The sequence below is a fragment of the Hibiscus syriacus genome, unplaced genomic scaffold (assembly GCF_006381635.1).
Source record: "Hibiscus syriacus cultivar Baekdansim isolate YM2019G1 unplaced genomic scaffold, ASM638163v2 tig00116951_pilon, whole genome shotgun sequence".
Classification (NCBI taxonomy): Eukaryota; Viridiplantae; Streptophyta; class Magnoliopsida; order Malvales; family Malvaceae; genus Hibiscus; species Hibiscus syriacus.
The window spans coordinates 323,932-349,431 of NW_024063482.1; the positions used below are offsets into that span (position 1 = coordinate 323,932).

The 25,500-nt window shown below is 36.1% G+C and overlaps 3 protein-coding genes and 1 pseudogene across 3 annotated transcripts; 1 reads left to right on the top strand and 3 right to left on the bottom strand.

Annotated features, from left to right (window-relative positions):
• The first annotated feature begins 1,192 nt into the window (after positions 1-1,192).
• Positions 1,193-3,912, top strand: LOC120189158 (vacuolar protein sorting-associated protein 2 homolog 3-like). Its single transcript, XM_039192491.1, has 11 exons — positions 1,193-1,335; positions 1,610-1,654; positions 1,850-1,884; positions 1,972-2,022; positions 2,109-2,213; positions 2,289-2,360; positions 2,649-2,720; positions 2,829-2,909; positions 3,107-3,142; positions 3,240-3,295; positions 3,614-3,912. Exons 1-11 carry the CDS (start codon positions 1,302-1,304, stop codon positions 3,663-3,665), a joined length of 639 nt encoding a protein of 212 aa, XP_039048422.1. The 5' UTR covers positions 1,193-1,301; the 3' UTR covers positions 3,666-3,912.
• Positions 3,913-3,984: 72 nt separating this feature from the next.
• On the bottom strand, positions 3,985-4,731 carry LOC120189159 (casein kinase 1-like protein 9). Its single transcript, XM_039192492.1, has 2 exons — positions 4,510-4,731; positions 3,985-4,350 (listed from the first exon to the last, which is right to left on the bottom strand). Exons 1-2 carry the CDS (start codon positions 4,710-4,712, stop codon positions 4,092-4,094), a joined length of 462 nt encoding a protein of 153 aa, XP_039048423.1. The 5' UTR covers positions 4,713-4,731; the 3' UTR covers positions 3,985-4,091.
• Positions 4,732-14,051: 9,320 nt separating this feature from the next.
• On the bottom strand, positions 14,052-17,974 carry LOC120188943 (annotated as a pseudogene).
• A 542-nt stretch (positions 17,975-18,516) lies between these two features.
• LOC120188944 lies at positions 18,517-19,639 on the bottom strand. Its single transcript, XM_039192314.1, has 3 exons — positions 18,952-19,639; positions 18,778-18,863; positions 18,517-18,666 (listed from the first exon to the last, which is right to left on the bottom strand). Exons 1-3 carry the CDS (start codon positions 19,637-19,639, stop codon positions 18,517-18,519), a joined length of 924 nt encoding a protein of 307 aa, XP_039048245.1.
• Between the last annotated feature and the right edge of the window lie 5,861 nt (positions 19,640-25,500).

Below are 25,500 nucleotides of genomic sequence, written 5' to 3' on the forward strand. Positions count from 1 at the left end.
GTGGCTCGACAACATTATCGTTAAGTTTTTAACGATGGGGTACCAAAATGAAACATAAACTAAACATTAAGTATGATTTTGAAAAAAAATAAAATTTGGGTATCAAAACAGAATAAAAGTAATAGTTTGGGTACTAAACGTGTAGTTTACCCCATGTTTAGTACCTAAATTATCAATTTTGTTTCGTTTTAGTATCAGAACTTTTATTTTCTTAAAAATCATACATAATGTTTACTTTTTGTTTACCCTGTCAATAAAAACTTAACGACACAACTAATGTAGCAATTTTCAATTATTTTTTAATTTTTTACATTTTTTTAAATCATTATTTACATTATTATTTAATTAATTTTATTCAATTAATATGGTGGTGACATGTGTCATCATCTTATTAGAAACTCCCATCTCTATTATTAAAAAAAAAATTTCGCCTCTCTCTACTTAATCTTACCCATAAATCGATGAGAAGCTCCATCGATTGTCGAGTTTATAGTCGCCACTTTTTATTGGTTGTCGTGTCGTCCATTGCCAACTGTTGCATCTATTGGCTGATGAAGCTTAAACTTTTCAACCCGCACCTTTTTCGACCCCCAAATTGATGATTGGCTCTTTGATTTCTTCATTCTCTGATTTCCGCTGTCCACCGTCCGATGGGCCTGGCATTAGACTATGTTTGTCATTTCGTCATTTTCTCATGGTTCACCATTTGAATTGGCCATATGACCACCAGAGCTATCACTGTTGGGAACCCAAAGGTAAAACTCTTCACCCTTTTGTTTTATTTTCTTTTCCTTTTGTTCTTTAACTCTTCACCATTTTCGTTTTCGAGTTATTATTAACTGTCACAAATGTCATGAAGATAAGTCTTCTTTCTCTCTTCTCTATTTTGCTTTCGGTTGTTGGTTGTGTCTGGTTTAGTTATGATTTTAGTTTGGTTAGTTTAGTTTGATTAGTTGAATAAAATTAATTAAATAATAATATAAATAATTATTTAAAAATTAAAATATAGTTAAAATTTCTCGTGTCAGTTGTACCGCTAAGTTTTTATCGAAATGTATTAAAATGAAATAAAAATAAATATTAAATATGATTTTGAAAAAAATGAAAGTTAAAGTATTTAAACGGAATAAAACTGATGATTTATAACTAAACACGTACCCTATATTTAATTCACAATTCATTTACCCTGCAAGATTAGAGGTGACTTCTTCACCCAAAAGTCTCTGTTTTTTCTTCTTCTTTCAAACTTTGGAACCCATTGCTGTTAAGATATCTGAAAGCATCAACACAGCAAAAGGATAATGAACATCTTCAGCAAAAAGCCCAATCCCAAAGGTAATTTTAATTCTGTTTTTTTTTGGAGCCCTAATCATTCAATCAACCAATTCCCTTTTGTCTGATCCTTTAATCTCCCACTTTTTTATGGAACTTTTTTTTTCTTTATTTCTGGAAATCTGCTTTAATTGAATTTTTTTTCACTTCACAGCAATCGATTTTTGAAGCAAATTCTTCCCTCTTCGGTTATAATTCGCGTTGACTTGTCAAAGCCTCATGATCATGTTTTCACAATTAATTTGTTTTAATTATATTTTTTTTCCTGTGTTTGCAGAGGCTCTTCGCGAGAGTAAGAGAGAAATGGCGCATGCTACTAGAGGTAATTTATTATTATTTAAAAAAAACAATTATGATTATAATTCTGTATCAGTTGATTTAGAGATTTTATTTTTTTTGTTCAAGTGTGGACTGTTGCAGTTCGTTGGTATTATGCTTGCATTAGTTTTAGAGTTTATTTTGGAGTTGGAGCATTACTTTGATCTGAAAACTCGATATATATCTTGCCTTGGTTCAGGTATAGAGAAGGAAATAGGAACTCTACAGTTGGAGGTTTGTCGAATTACCAACTAGTGAATACTAATCATCTTCTTTGAGGATTTTTATGGTTAGCTCTAATATGATTTATCCTAATGGCAGGAAAAGAAACTTGTTGCTGAAATAAAAAAGACTGCTAAAACCGGAAATGAGGTAATTTTAGTATCGTAATTTGGTCACATTCACGGGTCTTCCCATTTTTGATTTATACCCTTCTTCTCCCCATATATAATGTGCAGGCAGCAACTAAAACTCTAGCCCGGCAGCTAGTAAGACTTAGGCAACAGATAGCTAAGTTACAAAGTAGTCGAGCTCAAATGAGAGGCATTGCAACTCATACGCAGGTTCATGTCGCTCATGCCTTTTGTTTCCTTCTTCTGTTGCATGGTGCCGCTAACAACGCTTGTTTGTTTTTTCAGGCAATGCATGCTCAATCTTCAGTTGCTGTTGGCATGAAAGGTGCCACCAAGGCAATGTCGGCTATGAATAAGGTCGGTTACAACATATATATGTGTTGTATTACATGTATGATGAGATGGATTTTATACATCTTTATCCTCAGTAACTAGTTTACCAAATTGTTCTTTTCCTTCAGAGGGGAACTTGCTTCCTATAGCATAAACTGTTGGTTGATATCTATTCATGCACAGCTACCTGTTTGTGTATACATACATGTTTGCATATTATAATCATCTTTATGAATTCACATATTACAATCATTCTCCCCTTTTAAAGTAATCATTGATTTTTAAACCACTGATGACTGAGTTTCCTTGCAGCAAATGGCTCCGGAAAGGCAAGCAAAGGTTATGCGGGAATTTCAGAAGCAGTCTGCTCAGATGGATATGACTGTAAGATCATGCCTTTTTTTTTTTGAGAATATACTATGTGGGAAAAGTTCATTATTCATTCCTTTAGTTCATGTTCATGGATTTAACAGTTTAGTTTTGTGCTTGCAGACTGAAATGATGTCAGATGCCATAGATGATGCTCTGGACGATGACGAGGCAGAAGATGAGAGTGAGGACCTAACAAATCAGGTGTGGTTCTTTCCCATTTTTTTCAAAAATCAAAGCTGCTTGGGTTTAGGGATTGGAACATGACGGTCAGGAAAGGGATATCCTGTGTGCTTGCACAAGCTTTCTTGGGCGTGAAAATGAGTGAAGTCAAATTGTTTGACTCGTTTACCTCCCTAAACAAAGATATGACAATAACCTCAAAATTTTCTTAATTTCAGGTTTTAGACGAAATTGGTATTGATGTTGCCTCACAGGTTGGTATTTTTTGGTTTCCCCCCTTCTTGTAAAGGTTTCAAGTGAGCCAATACATATTTTGTGCAACCGTCTGATTCCCACACAAATTTCTTGCAGTTGTCATCAGCTCCTAAAGGAAGGATTGCGGGAAAGAATTCTGAGGGCGTTGGCAGGTATTTTTCTATTGTCTCCCAAGTTCTTCTCAGTTCGTTTGAATTTTGCAGTTGTAAGAGACCCGTGTATATTATGCAGCTCCTCAACTTAGATTTGAACTTAATGCACTGTAGTCTGTACTGTACTTCATTATGGGCTCTATTAGATGTCCCTGGCTATCGTTTTCATCCTTATAACAACAATACTTGACTTGTTATTACCCAACTTTTTTTCACTCAAGTAATAGACACTAAGGAGAAATGTTTCAATTCGTTACCTAAAACTGAATGAGATTGAATTATTTCTTTGTTTGCTAAATATTTTATTCCTCCTTGCAGTTCGGGTGTTGATGAGCTCGAGAAGCGGCTGGCAGCTCTTAGAAATCCATGAGCTAAAGACACAAACAGAACCTCAACTTTTCCTTCACGAATACCAAGTTATCTCTAGTATTAATACCTATGCACTATTTTTGTAGATATGACTGATCATTCATGCTTTCTGGGTTAATGCAGTGTAATGCTATGGATACTATTCTATCCATTTGGTGCCATGTGCAAATAAATTCTGCAAATGTTTGGTCGAATTGAGATTGAAAATTAGGTGTTTTAGGAAATCATATCACTTACAATTGTTTCAATGTAATTAACCAATCCCAAACCTGAATGACTTTTGTATTGAGAATGGGGTAAAAGAAGATTGGCAAAGGGGGTAAGGGAAGTAAATGAGCTGTAGAGGCAGTGAATCTGGTGAAATATCCCGTTTACAGTGACAGAGTTCTTTAGAAAACATTGGCTGAAGATTTGACATACGACCCCATTATTTTCTAATGGAATGGAGCTCAAAACTTAGAAGAGGATGATCACGGCTTCCTCGAACAGGGGTGGCACGACTATATGTTTTGGATTCAAATGCATGTTGGATTCTTTGTGTGGTAGACATGCGGCCGCTACTCGATGCTAGCCGGTTTTGTAGTACGTCATTGGCTTCAACGGACGAACTGGGCCTGCTTGCTACTACAGCTCTTCTTGAAGTGCTACCATATCGAGAAGAACTGTCTTTTATCCAACACAGGGAGCTGAAAGTGCAAACCAACGGTAAGATTGTTCAAAATCTAAAAATGGCATTGGTAGCTAGCTAATAAACCTTTTTGATTAGTATGATTTCGCTTTTGGAGAGATTCTCATACAGAAAAGTGTATATAAAAGAAAATTATTTGATGTAAATTCAAGCTCACCGCATGCTTCGACAAAGCCACATCATCAACAGTCTTGCGTCTAGAATGATCAAGATGAGGACTAGTACTTGAAATATTTCTTCTGGAAAATGCTTCAACGGCATCGGAGAATCTATCTCGAATCTCTCGGCCCACTGTATGTTGTTATCAAGGACAATAAACCCGTAAGGCATTCCAGTGATCGAATGCAAAGAGGCAAGCATGCCATCAGAATTAGAAAAAAAAAATTATATAGTCCTCATCCACGTATTAATTTTGCCATTGCATAAATGGCTTCTTTTTTTTGGGGAATAATTTCAAGAGAAAATAATCTCAGTGACCAAAAATGCCTTATAATATACGATTTTAACCAACTTTTTTTGGATATGCCAAAATGACCAACTAAATCGCAATGCGATCGATAATTCGCAACGCGATTTTCGGTATCGCAAATCAGTTTTCAGATTCGCAACGCGATTCTGACTATCGCATTGCGATTTTCCAAATTCGCGTTGCGATTTTCAGACTATCGCAATGCGAATATGTAAATCGCAATGCGAGTATGACTATCGCAACGCGAATATGTAAATCGCAATGCGATTATGACTATCGCAACGCGTATTATTTTTCAAATTCCAAACACGAATATTAATATATCGGAACACTGAACCGTCCACAGTATATCATGTAATCGCAACTCATAACCTAAAACCCTAAATCACAACTCAGTCACATCTCCATCTCTCACTCTCTAAGGCGACATCCGTCCCCATCTCCGACGAAATTAGTCCCCATCTCCGGCGAAATCCATCTATCTCCATCTCTCAGAGCCACCCTCGCAATCATTCACGGTCAGAAATGGAAAATCAACCAAATCAACCACCGATGGTTAGTTTTTTTAATTATTTTTATTTTGAAAATTTTGCATTATTATTAGGTTTTTCATATTGAAATTGATGATAAGTTTACTGGTAATTTCAATAATAGATTAACCATTTCATTTAGATTGCTTATTAAATTCATTCGATTGCTGCCAATACTACTAAACTGTTTAGTCTTTAAACCCTGTGAATTTAGTATTTGTCTTTGTTTTGTATTTTGGTTGAAGTAATGCAATCCATTCAAGTTTCAATTTTAGTATTTGAAACCGAGAATTGCAACGCGAAATGAAAATCGTAACGACAGAATCGCAATGCGATTTTAGTTTCGCGTTGCGATAGTCATTTTCGTATTGCGATTTTCATTTTCGTGTTGCGATTTTAAGTTTCAGAAACTATTCTTCTTCTGCAAATTGAAACTTGAATGAATTGCATTACTTCAACAAAAAAACAAAGACAAATACTAAATTCACAGTGTTGCAAATTTAAGTTTGAAGAATAAACTATTACTCTTTATGTTTATTGTTCTTGGTATATCTTCACAGTGTAGTTTTTGGTATATCTAACTTGGTATATTTATTGTTTTTGTAGAACTTTTATTCGGCTCTATTGACCTTAAGAAATAAATTAAGCCTGGCCAAAACAATTGCGTCGAAGCTTTCACCTGCACAAAGAAAAATATTTGAGGATACTTGCTTCGGGCCATGGCTGAAAGTACAACATCCGGGTGGAGATGCTATGTTGACCCATCTGTTTCTTCAAACCATGACTAGCGATCTACCAGAGACTATACAACGTCGTGATGAAGAGATATGGTTTATTTTCTACCGGCGTATACGTGTTTTGGGCGGGAGGAGTTTTGCTTAATCACCGGTATACGCTTCGGACACGATGATGTAGGTCGGTACACTAGACATATTACCCGCCTATCATGGTTATCCCGGGTTTTTCCTGAGCTGTCAATGGAGAAGCTGAATTTACACGTGGAAGACTTGACGAGATTATTGAATAAGAAAGATGGTTTTACTCTGATGGATGACGTCGATGTTGTCCGATTATGCCTTCTAATACTTTTGCATGCCGGCTTTTTAGGCAGAGAGGCCAGACAACCTATTCCTAATGATCTAATTAAATTGGTAGAGGACCTAAATGCATGGAACCTGTTTCCGTGGGGTTCGTATCTATGGAAAGCTACATGGAATAAGTTGTCGTCTGCCTTTGATGATCGAAAAAGTTTGCGTGGCGATGGTTCCAAATACACTTTGTCAGGCTTTATTTAGGCCTTTAAGGTAAGAATTTTTATATAATGTTTCCAAAATTATAATTAATTATTATTTAACAATTACTAATGTTTGTTATTATATTGTTTGTAGATTTGGATATTTGAGGCCTTTCCCACCATGCAAACATATGCATTAAAAACTGCTAATGATATTCCTAGGGCTATTTCCTGGAAGAGGAAACAGACCTTACAGCAATGGGAAGATTTACTATCGTATACGACAATAAATAATGTAAGTTAACACAAATACTACCATATGTTTATAAACAAGTTATTACTAGTACACGTTTAACTTTGTTTGAGCTTTTATATTGTTAGGAGTCCAACACTCCATTACAGAGGCTGACACCCACGGAAGCTGAGCTTGCCACTGATTGATGGAAAGCTAGTAAGCGTTTTTTTGATGGCACGGATGATGAGCATCCTCCACTTCGAGAGCCATCACCTCACCCAGAGCCATCACCTGATCGACCCGACTATACACCTCCACAACGAGAGCCATCTCCTATTCTGTCACATCATCGAGCCTCTTCTCCACCATCATCTCATGATAGGCGACCGACAAAGATGCCACGACGTTTATCTCCCTGTTCTCCACCTCCACCTCCACGGGATGAGTTAGGGGAGTTACGTGATGAGGTCAATGCCTTGCGTGAGGAGGTCGGTACTTTACGTGATGACAATGGTGCATGGCGTGTTGAGGTGTCTACTTTACGTGGTGAGGTAGCCGCTCTACGTGAGATGGTAGCATCGTTGCAGAATGAGGTTCATACTCTACGCAACGAGGTAAGTTTAATATTTTTCATATTTAACTTGATGATAAATTTACTCGTAATTTCACTTAGATTAACCATTTCACTTAGATTGCTTAGTAAATTCATTCGGTTGCTGCCAATACTGCTAAACTGTTTATTCTTTAACCCTGTGATGTTAGTATTTGTTTTTGGTTATCTTTTGGTTGAAGTAATGCAATCCATTCAAGTTTCAATTCGCAGAAGAAGAATAGTTTACTTTCGCAACGCAGAAATGACTATCGCAACGCGGAAATAACTATCGCAATGCGAATTTGACTATCGCAACGAAAGAATCGCAATGCGAAATGAAAATCGCATTGCGATTCTCTCGTTGCGATAGTCATTTTCGCGTTGCGATAGTCATTCGTGTTGCTATTTTAAGTTTTAGATTCTATTATTCTTCTGCAAATTGAAACTTGAATGAATTGCATTACTTCAACCAAAAGACAAAGACAAATACTAACTTCACAGTGTTGAAAATTTAAGTTTCAAGAATAAACTACTACTCTTTATGTTGTCATTGAACCTGCACTAAACCTATATGTTGTCCTTTTAAATGTTTATATAAGTGATTACTTCTGGAATGTTATCTGATGCATTTTGTGAACAATGATAGAATAATGACTTGGGTGAATACCGTGCAAGTTTGAAATATATTTGTCTTTGTTTTCACTGTTTAATATCATGTCTGTTTATTTACTGATTTATGTATTAATTTATTTTTAGCGGCCCACTAAGGTGGATGCTCTACGTCGGGTTTTTCTTGCAAGACGGAGTTCACGCATCAGATGGCGTGCACGTGCCATTAAGTCTCCGTTCACCCCAATAGTGCGAAGAATCCGTAAGAAAAAGCCCGACTCACCTGTCATCGTTCAAGAGGCCTCCCCTATCGTTCAAGAGGCCCCTATCATCCCTCAAGAGTCCCCTCCACCATTCAAGAGGCCACTGTCATCGTTGAAGAGGTCCCTCCCAATATTCTAGAGCTCGATTCACACGGCATAATATATCGAATTATTGAGAAACCCCCTCACGTGCCGGACATGATGGATGACTGTTGGCTTTCGTATAAGTTTCAGACCAGTACCATTCCGGCAGATGAAGTGGAGAGGAAACAACTACCAAAAAAAATTCTGGATAATACCCTTTGGGCTAAGACCGCAGTTGATTTTTATCTACATGAGCGGAGCCAAGGGTATTACGCTGACATATACAAACTCAACGATGATATGCATTTGTTGATTGAACGGTCTTGGTGGGGTGTGTTGTTAGGGGTTGAAGACAATGGCTATTTCGATGGGGGGTAAGTCTTATATTTCTTCTTATATTTCAATTTGATTAATTTTTTTTAAATTTATGTAATTCACTAATATATGTCTTTTTTTGTAAAACAACATATTGATGCATGGGTGTCACGTCTTCTAATAGTAAAGGCTTTGAAGAAAAAAAATACTTGATATACAATTATGCCGACGTCTTTTCACGTAGTTCACTTAAAGAATCAACGACAAGAATCATATGTGTTGGCTAATGGACAAGCTAAACTTTATCCTGCATGGTGGGAGGTCGATAAGGTTAGTATTTATTTTTTTTTAAATATTTTAAAAGTGTTCATAAATAAGTGCGCAATTTGAATTATTACTTATGATTGCAGGTGTTTATCCCTGTTTTGGAACGTACTCATTGGCTTCTCGTCGAGCTTCAGCTCCCATCCCTGAAGACAATAGTATATGACAGCATGATAAATTACATATCATTGTCTGATTTGAGAGATATTATTAAGGGATAGAGCTCTCATTTGGATAAATTATTGGATGCGATTAATTATTGGACTTATTCTGGAAACAAGAAGCCAAAGAAGTTCAATGTTACAATTATCAGAGATGAGACCGCGGCACAACAAACGCCGGAAACCAGAGGGGATTGTGGTCCTCTCGTATGCATGTGCTTGGAGCGTTTGACGACAGGAAGTACACAATTTCTACCTCCCATCGATAGAGATAGAGGTGCAGTAGGCTTGTGGTTTCGGCATTTTATGGCTAGAGCGATATATTCGAGATGCTGCCTACCTGCATCAGTGTTATGAAAGTGTCCATAAACAATTTGTAAGTCAAATGCAAGTGTTGTTAAGTACCTAGAATTCAATAATAATTTGCTGTTTGTTGGTTTTAGATGTGTAGAAAGTGTTATTTGAGCAAATGTTTGGCTTCTGCAGGTTAATCCTGAAGTGAGCTGCGTGAAATTGATGTGCATAAACAACTGTCTGGGGTACACTTTTTTTTATTGTAATTGATTCTTAAAAGTCTAATTTGTTTAATTGATGAGAAAAATAATATAATAAGAGTTGATTTATTTAATTGATGTGTAAATAATTCTTATTTGTTTAATTGATGTGTAAATAATTCTTATTTGTGCTTGTTTAATTGATTAAAAGTTGATTATTGATGTGTAAATAATTCTTATTTGTGCTTGTTTAATTGATTGAAATGTAAAAGTTGATTTGTTTATTTCAATCTGCATCATATTCGCGTTGCAATAATCTAATACACTTTGCGATTTTCTCGTTGCTATAGTCAAATTCCCGTTGCGATAATCAAATTCGCGTTGCGATAGTCATTTCGCGTTGCGATTATCTCGTTGCGATAGTCAAATTCGCGTTGCGATAGTTAAATTCGCGTTGCGATAGTCATTTTCGCATTGCGATTATCCCGTTGCAATAGTCAAATTCGCGTTGCGATAGTCATTTTCGCATTGCGATTATCCCGTTGCGATATTCAAATTCACGTTGCGATAGTCATATTCGCGTTGCGATAGTCATATTCGCGTTGCGATAGTTAAATGAATGTGCAATAAGTGATAACAACTGAACAAATCATAGCAATGTTCAAACTCAAGTTACTAATATACATGGGCCTAACTGAAAATGTTAAAAGTTTACACATAAAATACACATAATACAACGTTTGCATTTAAAAATCACCTAAGTTAATAGTCCCAAAAGGTGAAGCCGGTTGTGATTGGGATTTTGATTTTGATTGCGATTTTGATTGCCTTTTGCTTGACACCATATGAGCTTTGGATTTTGATGATGATCCATATTTTGGTAGAGGAAAAGATGATTGTGATGGCACTGGTGATCCACATGTCAACCTTGTATGACCACTTTCCTTGCACCGACTACATGTCGATCTCTTCTTCTCTTCACCCTTAGACGGTATACGATCATGACTTTTTGGTCGGTCAGGTAGCCTTCTGTCCATGGCTGGTGGCAAAACTATTTGTAAGTCATCTGGTATGTCCCACTCAGAAGGATGTGGAATAGGGTAGATAATCTCGACATAAGTCTGTCGATATACTTCTGTAGTGTAGCAATCCATATCATATGCGCTTGAATCATCTTGGTTTAGATGAAGAGGCACTTTTATAATATGGCCACACGGATAACCAGATGTTTGCCATTTCATACAACTACACGTCTTTGCATTTAGATCGACAAGCCCATTTAAGTTATTATCCAGTACTTCAAACAAAGTGTTTGAAAATGGTTCAACTCTCCATGACGTTGACTTCACAACACGTTTCGTTATCTTTTTTTCAGTCCATGGTGTAACACGATGTTCCAATGTTCCTGTAAATTTAAATAAATAATACTTAGTAAAATATATGATAAGTTACGAATTTAAAGAAATAATACCTGCATGGTTTCTTTTCTTGTAGTACTACTGTTGAATAAAGGCTCGAAAAAACTCCATTAACATAGTAATGGGTAATTTCCGGGAATGACGACTTAGAGCGTTGATTGATTTTGCACTATTAGACGTCATGAAACCATATCTTGCTCCAAGTTGATGTACTCTTGACCATCTTTCAAACCCGACATCTTCTAGTGTTTGAGCACACTGAGGCAAAACACGTCTTAAACAATTTATATGCTTATTAAAATCCACTTCCCGATAAGCTTTTACAGCCTTCCAGTATGTCCATTTGTGATTTTTTATACCAGCAGACCTTGATTTTAGATTTCTATATAAATGAACACCACAAAGTCCATGAAAGGCATATGGGAAACACCTTCTAACAGCGTTGTTAATTGAGTTTGCCCTATCAGATATGATTGTCAGATTGCTAATAGGACCTATGCAATCCCTAAGATGCCCCATAAACCATGTCAATGAATCAGAGGTTTCAAATTTGCCAACCCCGTAAGCTATTGGCAGTATCCCATTGTTAGCATCCATGGCTACTGCTAATAAGTTTACTCTAATGTATCGACCTTTTAAATGTGCTCCGTCAACTATAATAACTGGGCGCATGCAAGTAATAAACGAACGAATCTACAAAATCATATACACAAGAAATATAATCATTTAAATGTGAAATGCATGTAACTAATAAAAATGAGTCAACAAAATTATATTGATTTACTAACCGCAGCACCAATGGCGATAAACAGCAACTCAAAGCGTCCATCTCTATCTGTTTTGATATGAGTTACCGACCCAGGATTTTTCAGCTTTAAATTGTGACAATAAGCCGACAGTTGGGCAAACGATGCTTCTGGCGACCCCCTCAACAATTCCAAGGCATAACATTTGGCTCTCCAAGCTTGAGAATATGAGATACTAATCTTGAACCGAGCATTCATGTCAGTCATAATTTCATGTCCCCGATATACCCTGCCATTCAAAAACATTAACTCAGCCAGAAAACCACCCAACACCTTTTTGTTTGTCTGTCTATGGTGAGGAAAAACTTGGGTTCTTGAACATGTATGTTTATCAATAAAAGTCCTAACTTGAAACATTTCGCAATCTTTTATCCTCTTTGCAATCATACGCCACGTACAGTTTTTGTCAATCATACACCTTGTTTCGAAACGATCTTTGCTTGATTTGTTAACTTTTAGTTGATAGCCATCTTCCACACATTTCGTATACAAAGCTATCTTCAAGTTTTCCTTTGTATCAAAACAATCATCTTTCTTGATACGAATAATTTTTGTGTAACAATCAACTGCTATATTTACCAACTCTTCTTCCGGTATCTAAAGTAATTCTGGCATATTCCAGTTATACTCCCGTGGCATTTTCTTCGGGGATTTCTTCTTTTTTCTTCTTCTTCAGGGTTATATGAATTACAGAATTGATGTTCAACATGTTCATTCACAGTCGTAACTTCCTCCTCATTATCATCAAAAACATCTTCCTCGGCAGTGGCTGTTTCATCATCAAAATTCGGGTATTGATCAATATCAAAATCATTACACGCAAGGTCTGTTTCTTCTTCTAAAACATCATCAAAATCCGAGTATTGACCAAGATCAAAGTCCGGGTATTGACCAAGATCAAATTTCGAATACCGACTAGTACTCACAATTTTTTCTGTTGGCTCATCATCGTCTAACTGGTTAATACGAAATCTGGAATTTGGTGCTGAAAGTTGATTGGGATTTGCATTAGGGAAAGGTTGTGGGTTTTGAGATTGTGTTTGGTATTGGAAATGTGGTGAAACAAAATTTGCTTGGTGATGAAATTGTGGTGGAACCATTAAATTTTGAGCACCATAAATTGGAGTTGAAAAACTTAGTTGATTACTACCCGCTACTGACCCAACTTCACTACTTCTTGGTTCAACAACATACAATGTAACATCATATTGCGAAACACTAATATAAGCAATGAATCGTTCAACATCTTCATTGTCGGTTAACAAATAAACTTTACATTTTCTCTGATAAGATAGCCTAAATCTACTTAAGGGCTCTAAATTCAATTTATTTGCAACACGTAACATTAGAGTTTCATAAGTTAACTTTTTTAATGACAGTTTTAGTTGAAGATTCATGGGTAAAGGCATATATTGTAAAACACCATGAACATTCTCCCATGACCCTCCAAAACACAAATCTATCCAAACATGATCAACATTAGATGGTTTCATTATTGTAAATTAATTTACTAAACAAACGAGCTGCGAAACTAAAACCTATTGCCGGATGGGGAAGGATGTCGTTGGATATAAGAACGAATGTCGCTGGAGAGAGTGATAGATGGAGATGGAATGAGTTGCGATTTAGGGATTTAGGTTATGAGTTGCTTCTGTTGCGTAGTTATATACCCAAAACATTTGTGTTGCGAAACTAAAATCTGTTGCGAATTTGAAATTCAGCATTGCGACAGTCAGAATCGCATTGCGATAGTCATAATCGCATTGCGATTTACATATTCGCGTTGCGATAGTCATACTCGCGTTGCGATAGTCATACTCGCATTGCGATTTACATATTCGCATTGCGATAGTCGGAAAATCGCAACGCGAATTTGGAAATCGCAATGCGATAGTCAGAATCGCATTGCGAATCTGGAAATTGATTTGCGATACCGGAGATCGCGTTGCGAATTATCGATCGCATTGCGATTTAGTTGGTCATTTTGACAAATCTAAAAAAAGTTGGTTAAAATCGTATATTATAATGCATTTTTGGTCACTGAGGTTATTTTCTCTAATTTCAAATGACCATCTTCTAAACCAAGAAAATACTTGAGTTCCAACATTCAGGTTGACAACTGTCTCTAATGAGAAATCTAATTTTGAAAGCAAACCTGAGATTCTTTATGGTTTTTCAATGGTTGGGCCTGCAGTTAAACCTGCCCTTCCACTGGAATGCTGAGATACAGATTGAAAAGCTGAGTAAAATATTCCCAAGATAACGATAACCGGGAGCTAGAAGGTTACAAGCAGTACTTACTCGTACTCTGGAGCTGCCACCGATCTTTGGGTACGCGAACATGGTCCAGTCAAAGACATGGTCAAACTGGTAACCTGCAGCAATGCAAATTTGAGAACCATACAAAAAAAAATATTAAAACAACATTTAAGTTGGCATTCAAAGGAGAAATTAATTTGAGAAAATCCTGTGTTTGTATGTGCAAAAACATGTATGTGTGAGAGAGTGATGGACATCAGAATATTATACAAAGATCATTATTAAGGCATCCACAATGATGATAACTAACCTTCTCTTATTCATAAGTCCCGGAAAATCCTCTTCAAATATGAATAATCTGGTTTATCTTCAAACCGCAAAGATCGGCAGTAGTGAAAATAAGACACAAACTCAAATGGATACGACTTACAAAGCACCTGTTAAACATTCATGAATATTTCAGATCAAAGACAAACCAAATTTCTTAGAGGGAACAAACTGTCCAAGGAAGGCATAAGCGATCATACCTCTACAGGGGTGGATACCTTCTTTTTGCTTATCTTATCATATTTTTGCTTTTTGGTACCAGCTTTTAGCCCCTGCCAGGGAAGGCTGATGCAATGAAATTGTGCAAATTGAATCAAAACAACGTGAAAAACTAAGAAAGAAGATTCAATAACAACAATCAAACATTATCTGGAATGCATAAAACACTAAATGAACTGAGCATGTGGCCACGATATGCACAACCTTCCTCTCAGGAAATACATAAGCACATAACCAAGGGATTCCAAATCATCTCTTCGACTTTGCTCTGTCAATAAAGAGAAGAATTTATGTTAATAAAAGAAACAAGTAAGATTGCACCTATGAGATATTTACTGTTGCTAGTTGTCACAGAGTAACATTACTTACCAATTCCAAGGTGAGTGTTCACACTTGCATAACGAGCTGTGCCAGTTAGGTTCTTATTTTCTCTGCAGCAAAGAAATTGCTGAGTTGTTTCACAAACAAATGCACTTTGGCCTTGGTTGGATAGAACCAAAGACTAGGTACATGTTTACCGCTTAGATAAAACTACAGAAATAGATACAAAGACAGGAGAAAATAAAGAAAGAAAGAAACTTGAGCAAGAGAGAGAGGGAAATGCTACGGCAGCATGCTTTGGCCATGAGTAAAACAAACACCCAGCTGATTATAGGCCATGAAGTAACTTTCTTATCAAGTATGCTAAAACCCGATAGTCATGTACTGATTTAGATTGAGAACTATATAATATTGAGATCTTCAAGTTTGAATTTCAGTATAAAGATATCACCTGTATAGGGTGTTCAAACTTCAGTGAGAACCAAAATGATTAAGATGTAGAAGTATGTATAGAAGGACACGTTCTCCCCTCAAAGGATTGTTTTCAGTACTTAGGGTCTATGATACATAAAGATGGGATGTAGATGATGACGTTACACACCGTATAAAGGCGGGATGACTAAAGTGGAGGGTTGCTACTGGAGTTTTGTGTGACAAGAAGGTGTCTCTAAAACTTAAGGGAAAATTTTATAGAATGACAATAAGATCAACGCTGCTGTATGGATCAGAATGTTGGACAATCAAGAAGGATCACGTAAGGAGTATGGAGGCCGCAGAAATGAGAATGCTTCGATGGGCATGTGGTAAGACTATGTGGAACATGACACCAAACTGTGCTATTAGGATGTCCTTGGGGATGGTACATGTATCTAAAAAATTGAAAGAGGGAAGACTACGGTGGTTTGGGCATGTACTTAGGCGACAATCGTCTGATGCGGTTAGGAGGGTAGAGTCGATTACAGTTGACAGTACCAGAAGTAGAAGACGACCAAGGCGGAAGTGGGAATACTGCTTGAGTTCTGATTTGAAGGATTTAGCACTTACAAAGGACATGACCTCTGATAGGAAAGTATGGAGACTTAAGACCAGGGTACCCGAGTAGTGCGGGTCACAGCCATAGGATGTAACATCTCTATCTTTTTTTAATGCCTTTATAGTAATTTCCATGACTTCTAATTTTTATATGTTTCTGTCATTGGAATTTATGAAGGCTTAAAACTAGGGTAGCGAAGTAGTGTTGCCTTAATTTAGGTTTTAACCCATTTGACTTTATTCCTTCTCGTAGCTTGCTATCGTTGACTTCTGTGTATCATTCTCTCCAGGTTTACTCTTTTTAATTTAGTCGGGTCTTATGTTTCTGTCTATATACAGAGATTTTTACGCAGTGATATATTTGCTGGGATTACTTCCCATTATATACGCACATATGAAGACTGCATATGAAGACTGTTCAACTATGTATTTATTTATTTATACATGCATTGCACTTTATTTTTATTTTTAATTTTCTGACTGTCGGAGGTCTTCCACGGAAGATGCTCTCAACCTAGAGTTGAGGGCAGCCTACTACCATACCTCCCCCTTACCCCATTGCATATGAAAATAGGGTTTTATTGTTGTTGTTGTTGACCTGTATAGGATGTGCTTATGAGCCTGAAGATCCCTATACATCTTTGCAAGACCATAGTCAATGAAATATACCTATAATAACAGAAGCAAAAAGAAAAATAATGATACCGGACAAATTTATTCCCAGCAGCGACAAAATATTGTTATCCTAACCAGAAACACAAAATTGAAGGTGGTTATGCCAGCAGTTTAATGAGTACGTGCATGTTATGCCAACATAATATACAAGAAAACACAATAACTAATACCTGATGTGCCGCGCGTCCTAAGCACATCAAGAAGTTGTCAGGTTTTATTTCACGATGAAGAAAGCCTCTTGAATGCATATATTCTACTCTATTAATCTAGGGGAGAAAACAGAGGTTGAAAAGAGAATTAAATATAAAAACCTGAAAACTAACTGTTTATCACAAAAGCGTCGTATAATTACCATTTGATCAGCAAGCATCAACACTGTTTTCAAGGAAAGTTTCCTATTGCAGTAATTGAATAAATCCTCCAAACTAGGTCCAAGAAGGTCAATTACCATGACATTGTAATCCGTCTCAACTCCAAACTACTTAAGGTGGGGAATACCCTCTATATCAAGGAGAACCATCTTTTATACATAAGAACAATGTGCTTCCAAATAATTCTATTAAAAAAAAGGAACATTCAAGATAAAACATCAACCTTCCAGCATGTCCACAGAATTGTTTATAATTAAGAAGCGAACAAATCAATTTAGGACTAAGTTAATATTGCAAAAAATTTTGGAAAGGAAAGAAAACCCGCTATTACCTTTCTATATCAGCAAGTACCGATAACAGTAGCAAAAATGAAGACTGTTTTATATATTTTATAAAGAAAAGCTGGCTTCCATCAGATCAAAGCTTGCATTTTTTTTGGTATTGTTTTTTCTCATATAATGCCAAATTATGATGTAATACAAATTATCAAATCATTTTATATACAAACATATAGGGATAAGCTATAAGCACTGCAGAGACACAGAACTTACTTCCTCCTTGAAGAAGCATATATAATTTTGACTCATAATAAAGCTGCGGATGCTTAGTCTTTGCAGATTCCTGACATTAGGAACAGAAGAATAAAAAAATGGGTAATGTTCATCACTTTGGAGGTTAGAAAGAATAAATTGTCATTAGATAAAAAAATGTTGTATGTAGGAACTTTTCACACCCTTCACATAGCACCTAAATGATACATATCTATGTGAAAGTGCACCACCCAAAGTTATCAAAGGCTCAAGGCGCATCGAGGAGCAAAGTGTCCTGGAGCCTTGAGGCACGACGCGCATGAAAGGCACGGGATTCACGAAGGCCAGGCGCATGATATCCAAAAAATTGTAACACATGTATATATTAATGCAATCAAACTCAAATATCATAGATACCCAATATTAGGCTTCAATAGAGTTTATTCTCAAATTCAAAATACCAACCTAACGTCATAAAAGTTATCAACAAGCATAATCAAGTACTAAGTTTAACAAAAACATTCAACATGCAAAAACAAAACATCAAATAAAGTCACTAATAATCATCATCAAACATCAAACTAATCCTCATCATCATCGTCAAGTGGTATGTCATCATCTTCCTCCTCATCCGTCTCACAATCCCCAATGTCTTCTTCTTCAGTGTCACTCTCCTCTAGCATAACAACTTCATCATCTTCATAATCTTCATCTACAAGGTGTGGTCTAGCTTTTTCCTTTCCTTTCGAGCTTGAACTAGCAACGTTCTTTCTTCTAGTATTATGGTCACGCTCATAAGCTCCGGAAGCTATACCAACATCCTTCCATGTCAAATCGTCATCATCAAACACATAATCTTCATTTTCTTCTTCATCCTCATCCATTCTACCAAGCAATCATTCGTTACTTTCATCAATGTCATCCAAAGAGATTGGATCAATGACATCACGATGATTATAACGTCGCTTTAACGCTCGATTATATTTCACATAGACTAAATTATTGAGCTGAGTTTGCGCAAGTCGGTTTCTTCTTTTGTTATGAAGCTACCAAATTATAACAGAATAATCAAGAGTCAAAAACATTACTTATGATGTTTCTTAAATGATATCTGAGTTACTTACGAGGCTAAAAATACTCCAATTTCGCTCACAAACACTTGCACTACACGTAAGGCTGAGGACTTTGATGGCAAACTTTTTTAATTCCGGTGCATCATTGCCAAAAGAAGCCCACCACTCGGCTGTAAATATATATTTTAGAATAAGTTTTAGAACAAGCAAAAATTAAATTTGATTTATATTATTTTATATATGTATAAAGAAAGTAACCTGGTGACTTTGCTTCTCTTTGACGTATGCATGTTGCCATCCCAAATATACCTTCGGCGTTCCTATAAAGTGACAATTGGTCCTCTATTTTACCTTGATCAACAACACTCGGCACTAATCTCTCAATGCATTTAAGCAACCCGATCATCACCTCCTTATCTTCTTGAATTTGGGGATTTGAGTAGAATAACTGAGGATTCAAATAACACCCGACCGCGTGTAATGGTTGATGGAGTTGGCATTCCCACATTTTGTCAATAATTGCAAACACATCTTTGTACTTGTCCTCCACATTATTAAAGGAGTTTGCAATTGCTTCTTTTGCCCTATCCATGGCCTCATATACATAGCCCATGGCCGGCCTTTTTTCACCATCAACTAACCTAAGCACTTTTACGAGAGGACCCTTCATCTTAAGGATATACACAATTGTACTCCAAAAGGTAGGCATCAAAACAATGGATGCGACTCTTTTACCGCCATGCTCTTTTGAGTATTTACACTTCCTCCATTCATCAGAAGTAAACATCTTTCTAAGGTTTGCCTTCTGAACTTGTATTGAACAAAGAGTGATGTAAGCGGTGGCAAATCTGGTTATCGCGGGTCTCACCAACTCTGTTTTCCCGGTAAACTTCCTCATCATGTTTACAACACTTGTACAGCTATATATAAACCCGTTTAAGGCCATTGCTCTCTTTAACGTGACACGAACTTTCGAAATCTTTCATATGTCTTCAAGCATCAAATCAAGACAATGAGCAGCACATGGAGTCCAGTATAAATGTGGATGTTTCGCCATCAATAAACGTCCTATAAAGATATAAAAATTAAAATAGTATAAAACTTCAAGTCTTATATAATTATATAAATATATACAAATATAATAATTTAATATGGACGTTTCATCATCTGCTGCTACATATACAGAAGCATTGTCGGTTACCACCTGAACGACATTCTTCTCACCAACCTCCTCAACCATATCATCAAGCATAATAAACAATTGTTCGGTATTCTTCACAATGTCCGAAGCATCAATTGATTTGATAAAAACCGACCCTTTTGGAGAATTGACTAAAAAGTTGATAATGTCTTTGTGTGCAACCGAGTCTCTCCATCCATCTGACATGATTGAGCAACCATATTTAGCCCAATGCTCGTGATGTACTTGTTTCACCATCTCATTGGTTGCCTTAACCGCTTTAGTTAAAAAAGGAAATCGAATTTCATGGTACGTAGGAGGTTTGAAACCCGTCCCACATTGCGCCACCGCTTCCATTGCTACTTTAAAACTATCATAATTTGCTGCATTAAATGCCAATCCAGCATCAAAGAACCAGTTTGACAACTCCATACATGCTTTCTCCCGTAGTTGTTTTTTACATGCTTCATTGATGCTTGGTTGCTTCATTTTCCCATCTTTTCTGTTTTTCACAACTTGTTCGGGTGGTGGGGTGAAAAACATATCAATTGGTCCTTTAATGCCCTTTTGCTTCTTTGATGCTTTACTAGTACTATTACCACTTTTGCGAACACATGTACCAACTTCATCATCCTCGTCATCCCCAAAGTTATCTACATCATCAAAATCATATAAAACTTCCGCTTCTTTTTTATTTTGACACTTTTTCTCCATGTATTCTCTAATCTCCTTGCGTACATGAGCTGGACATTTTAGACATCTTGTACTATTCCGGTATCCACCCACTATATGTTTTTTAGCCCTATAAATACCTCCGGAAGTGATTTTGTCACAAAACATACATTTTACTTTACCTTTGCCCATGTCAATGCAATACTTCCAAGCTATATCTTGCTTTGAAGAAGTTGATGACTGATTTTCAGAAGTCATAATGTCAAATAAGATTTTTCAAAAGCAAAATATTGATGATTAACAGCTGCAATATTGTCCCAGAAGCCAGAAAAATGAAAACATAAAATTAAATAAGAGAAACTGTGATTATTAAGAACATACACATACGCAAACGAATAACTGCATACTTAAAAAAGGAAAAAAAAACAAAAACAGACACATACGAAATTACGAATAACTGTATACTTAGAAAAGAAAAGAAAAAAAACAAGAACAAACACATACACACGAATTGTGGTGATTATCAAGAGAATTTGATTCAGAAAAATAAAATTCTTTCAACACAGATGGTTAACAGTATAAATCAAAAGATCAATCGAAGAACAGAATCACTTACGGGAAGAATTGAATGTGTGAATCGATTAATCGAATTGTTGCTACTTTCTTGTTCAACGTCGCAGTCTCCAGTCGAAGAAAAGGAGGAAGCGAACGATCGATAGATTAGTATGTATGTATTAGAAGGCCGATTGACAGTAGATTGAGGGTTTTAAATAAGAAATGAGAATGAAAAATAAGAAAATGAGACTTTTACGTGTAGTTAGAGCCTTAAAAGACAAATCAAATTCAAATAATAATAAAATATTTTCTTTAAAAAAATTAAAATGAAGATGAGATAGGATAAGTTTATTTTGAAATTTAATATTAAAATTTGTGTTCTGTGAAATATTATTATTTAAATTAGTATAATGTAAATTTCAGAATAATTAAATTAGATTTCAAAATAAATAAATTTAATTATTTTAGTAAAATTCGAATAATTTAAGTATACATACTCACAAAACTTTTAAATCATAGATTTATATCCTTCACTTAGTTATTAATCAGTAAGTTAATTAAACATTCTTTTTAATCTATGCTAATACATAGAAGTACCCTTTCTTTCCGAGTTTCATCAGTTAATCGCAATGCATTCCTATTATAGGTTTGCTTAATTTTTAGACTGTCACAAATTTTGATGAGCGGAAAAGAAAATATCAAATATTGATAAATAAATAAACTTAGGTGAAGAAAGGACCAAAAACGATTACAAAGCTTATTTGTTTAAGATCATAAGGTCCAATAAATCTAGGACTCAACTTTCCTCTACGTCCAAACCGCAATACTTTCTTCCAAGGAGATACTTTCAAGAAAATTTTTTCACAACTTCAAATTCAATTTCTTTTCTTTTAAGATCATAATAGGACTTTTGTCGATCGAATGCCATTTTGAGATTATTCTGAATTTCTCAAACTTTCTCTTCCACATCTTGAATCAAATCCGAACCAAGAACACTTCGATCTTTGAGTTCATACCAGTTTAATGGCGTATGACATTTTCTTCCATATAATGCCTCATAGGGTGCCATCTTGATACTGGACTGTTAACTATTGTTATAAGCAAATTCTGCCAATGGTAAATATTTCTCCCATGACCCTTTGAACTCAATTACACATGCTCTCAACATATCCTCCAAGATTTGAATAGTCATTTCTGATTGCCCGTCAGTTTGAGGATGAAAAGTCGTACTAAAGTTTAGGCGAGTTCCCAATGCTTCATGTAGGGACTTCCAAAATCTCGAATTAAATCGAGGGTCACGATCAGAAACTATAGAATCAGGCACTCCATGTAATCTAATAATTTCTTTAATGTACAACTCTGAATACTTTTCCATAGAGAAATATGTTCTAACCGGAAGGAAATGAGCTGACTTAGTCAATCAATCAACAATCACCCATATTGAATCTCTTTTGTTCGGAGTCAAGGGTAACCCCGAAACAAAATCCATCATCACATTTTCCCACTTCCATTGTGGAATAGAAAGCGGTTGTAAAAATCCTGATGGAACTTGATGCTCAGCTTTGACTTGTTGACATACTAAGAACTTAGACACAAATTCGGTGATGCTTTGTTTTATCCCTGGCCACCAATACCGATCTTTCAAATCCATATACATCTTGGTTCCACCCGGATGCATCGTCAATGGACTGCAATGAGCCTCTGTCAATAAATCTTTCTTTAAATCCTCATTGTCGGGTATCACAATTCTTCCTTTATAATACAAATTCCCATCCGACTTAACCTCAAAATCTTGAATTTCTCCATTCTTTACTTGCTCTATTATTCTCAAACACATTTCATCTTTACTTTGTAATTCTCCAATTCGATATAAACACGTTGGTTTAAGCCTTAATTCTGCATATAGACCACCATCTCCAGTTAAAGATAATCTTGCATCTATAGCTCGTAAAGCTGCAAACATTTTCCTGCTCAAAGCATCTGCTACTACGTTAGCCTTTCCAGGATGGTTGTCAATTATTACATCATAATCTTTTAAAAACTCAACCCATCTCCTTTGCCTCAAATTAAGCTCTTTTTAAGTCATCAAATATTTCAAACTCTTATGATCCGTATACAAGTAACAACGTTCTCCGTATAAGTAATGACGCCAAATCTTGAGAGCAAACACTACATCAGTCATTTCCAGATCATGTGTCGGATAATTCTTTTCATGTGGCTTTAATTACCTCGAAGCATAGGCCACCACCTTGCCTTCTTGCATTAGCACGCATCCCAAGCCATTATGGGACGCATCACTATACACCACAAAATTCTTACCTGATTCAGGTTGAACCAATACATGAGCTTCTATCAAAATTTTCTTTAAAGCTTCAAAACTTTATTGGCACTTTGAAGTCCAGATAAATGGTACGTTCTTTCTCATCAACTTTGTTAAAGGTAGCACTATCATCGAAAAATTCTTAACGAATCTCCGATAATAACCGGTAAGTCCAAGGAAACTCCAAACTTCAGACACATTATTTTGAACTTACCACTCCAAAATGGCTTTAATTTTTTGAGGATCCACTTGAACTCCTTATGTAGAAATCACATGTCCAAGGAATGTCACTTCATTCAACCAGAATTCACATTTAGAGAGTTTAGCATAAAGTTTCTTTTCTCGTAAAATCTGTAACACATTCGTTAAGTGTGAACTATGTTCTTCTTTGGACTTTGAATACACTAAAATATCATCAATGAACACCACCACGAGCTGATCTAAATAAGGTTGGAATATTCTGTTCATGAGATCCATGAAAGCAGCCGGTGCATTCGTAACTCCAAATGACATCACGATAAACTCATAGTGATCATATCTCGTTCTAAATGTCGTCTTGGAAATATTTTTGTCTTGAATCTTTAATTGAAGATAACCAGAACGTAAATCAATTTTCGAGAACATTGAAGCTCCCTTTAACTGATCAAACAGATCGTCAATTCGGGGAATGAGATACTTACTCTTGATGGTTACTTTATTGAGTTGTCGATAGTCAATGCAGAGACGCATTGAACCATCATTCTTCTTAACAAATAACACTGGAGCTCCCCAAGGCGACACACTTGGTCGAATAAATCCCTTTTCTAGCAACTCTTGTAATTGCTTCTTTAATTCCTGCAACTCTTTTGGAGCCATACGATAAGGTGCCATTACAATAGGAGTTGTTCCCGACATTACTTCAATTTGAAATTCTACTTCTCTATCTGGAGGTAATCATATCAATTCCGCAGGGAAAACATCAGGGAACTCTCGAAATATTGGAATCTCATCTAACTCTTTCTCTTTAGCTCTTGTATCTATCACATTCGCAAGAAAACTTTGACATCCTTGTAGCAACAACTTCTTAGCTGCCATTGCCGATATCACATTTGCTAAAGGATTAATTCTTTCACTACTCAAGTTCACTTATGTTCCTTTTGGGCTTCTCAAAGTTACCATTTTCAATCTACAATTAACATTTTCATAATAACGAAACAACCAATCCTTTCCCAGAATTACTTCGAATTCATCAAAAGGTAGTTTCATTAAATTAACAGGAAATTCAATTCCTTGAATCCTTATGGGACATCTCTTATAAACCTTATTCACCCGAGTACTGTGCCCTAAAGGGTTAATTACTATTACCTCATTACTCATAGCTTCTAACAGAATTCTCAATTCTTTTATTAATTTACTGGTAATATAGGAATAATTGATACCCGGATCAATCAACACCAATACTAATTTATCATACAGCTGAAAAGTACCTGCTATAATATCGGAATCATCACGGTCGTCACTTGTATTTAAATTGTATACCCGTGCAGTAGAGCAAATTTCAAGTTGTACAGAGGATTCAGATTGATTCCTCCCTTTACCTCTTCCTTGTCCTCTTTATGAGATATAAATATTTCTTTCAGACGGTGCAGACTCACCCATCATTAATGGGCAATCCCGAATAAAGTGTCTGGCATCTCCGCATCGAAAACAGACTCCAGAAGCCATTCGACAAGTTCCAAAATAATTCTTCCCACAGTGCTGACATTGTCTTACTTGACCTTGAGTGGCTCTCCCAGTACCAGATCCCACAGATTGCGTCTGTTAAGCTATCATATGCCTTGCTCCTCTAGCCAATGATGCAATTGATTCTGATCTAGCTTGAGGTCGAAATCTTGAATCTCTTCCTCTTTCTGGTGGTGTTGTGCTTGAAGAAGCACCAGTCCTCTTAGATGTCTGAATTCTTGAGTCCCCAAATCTCTCATTCTGAGATCTTTCAAGAGCTTTAGCACGATTAACTGCCTCTTGAAATGAGGACAAGTTCAACACTATCATCATATCTTTCAATCTAGGGCGCAAGCCCTCAACAAACCATTCACAAACA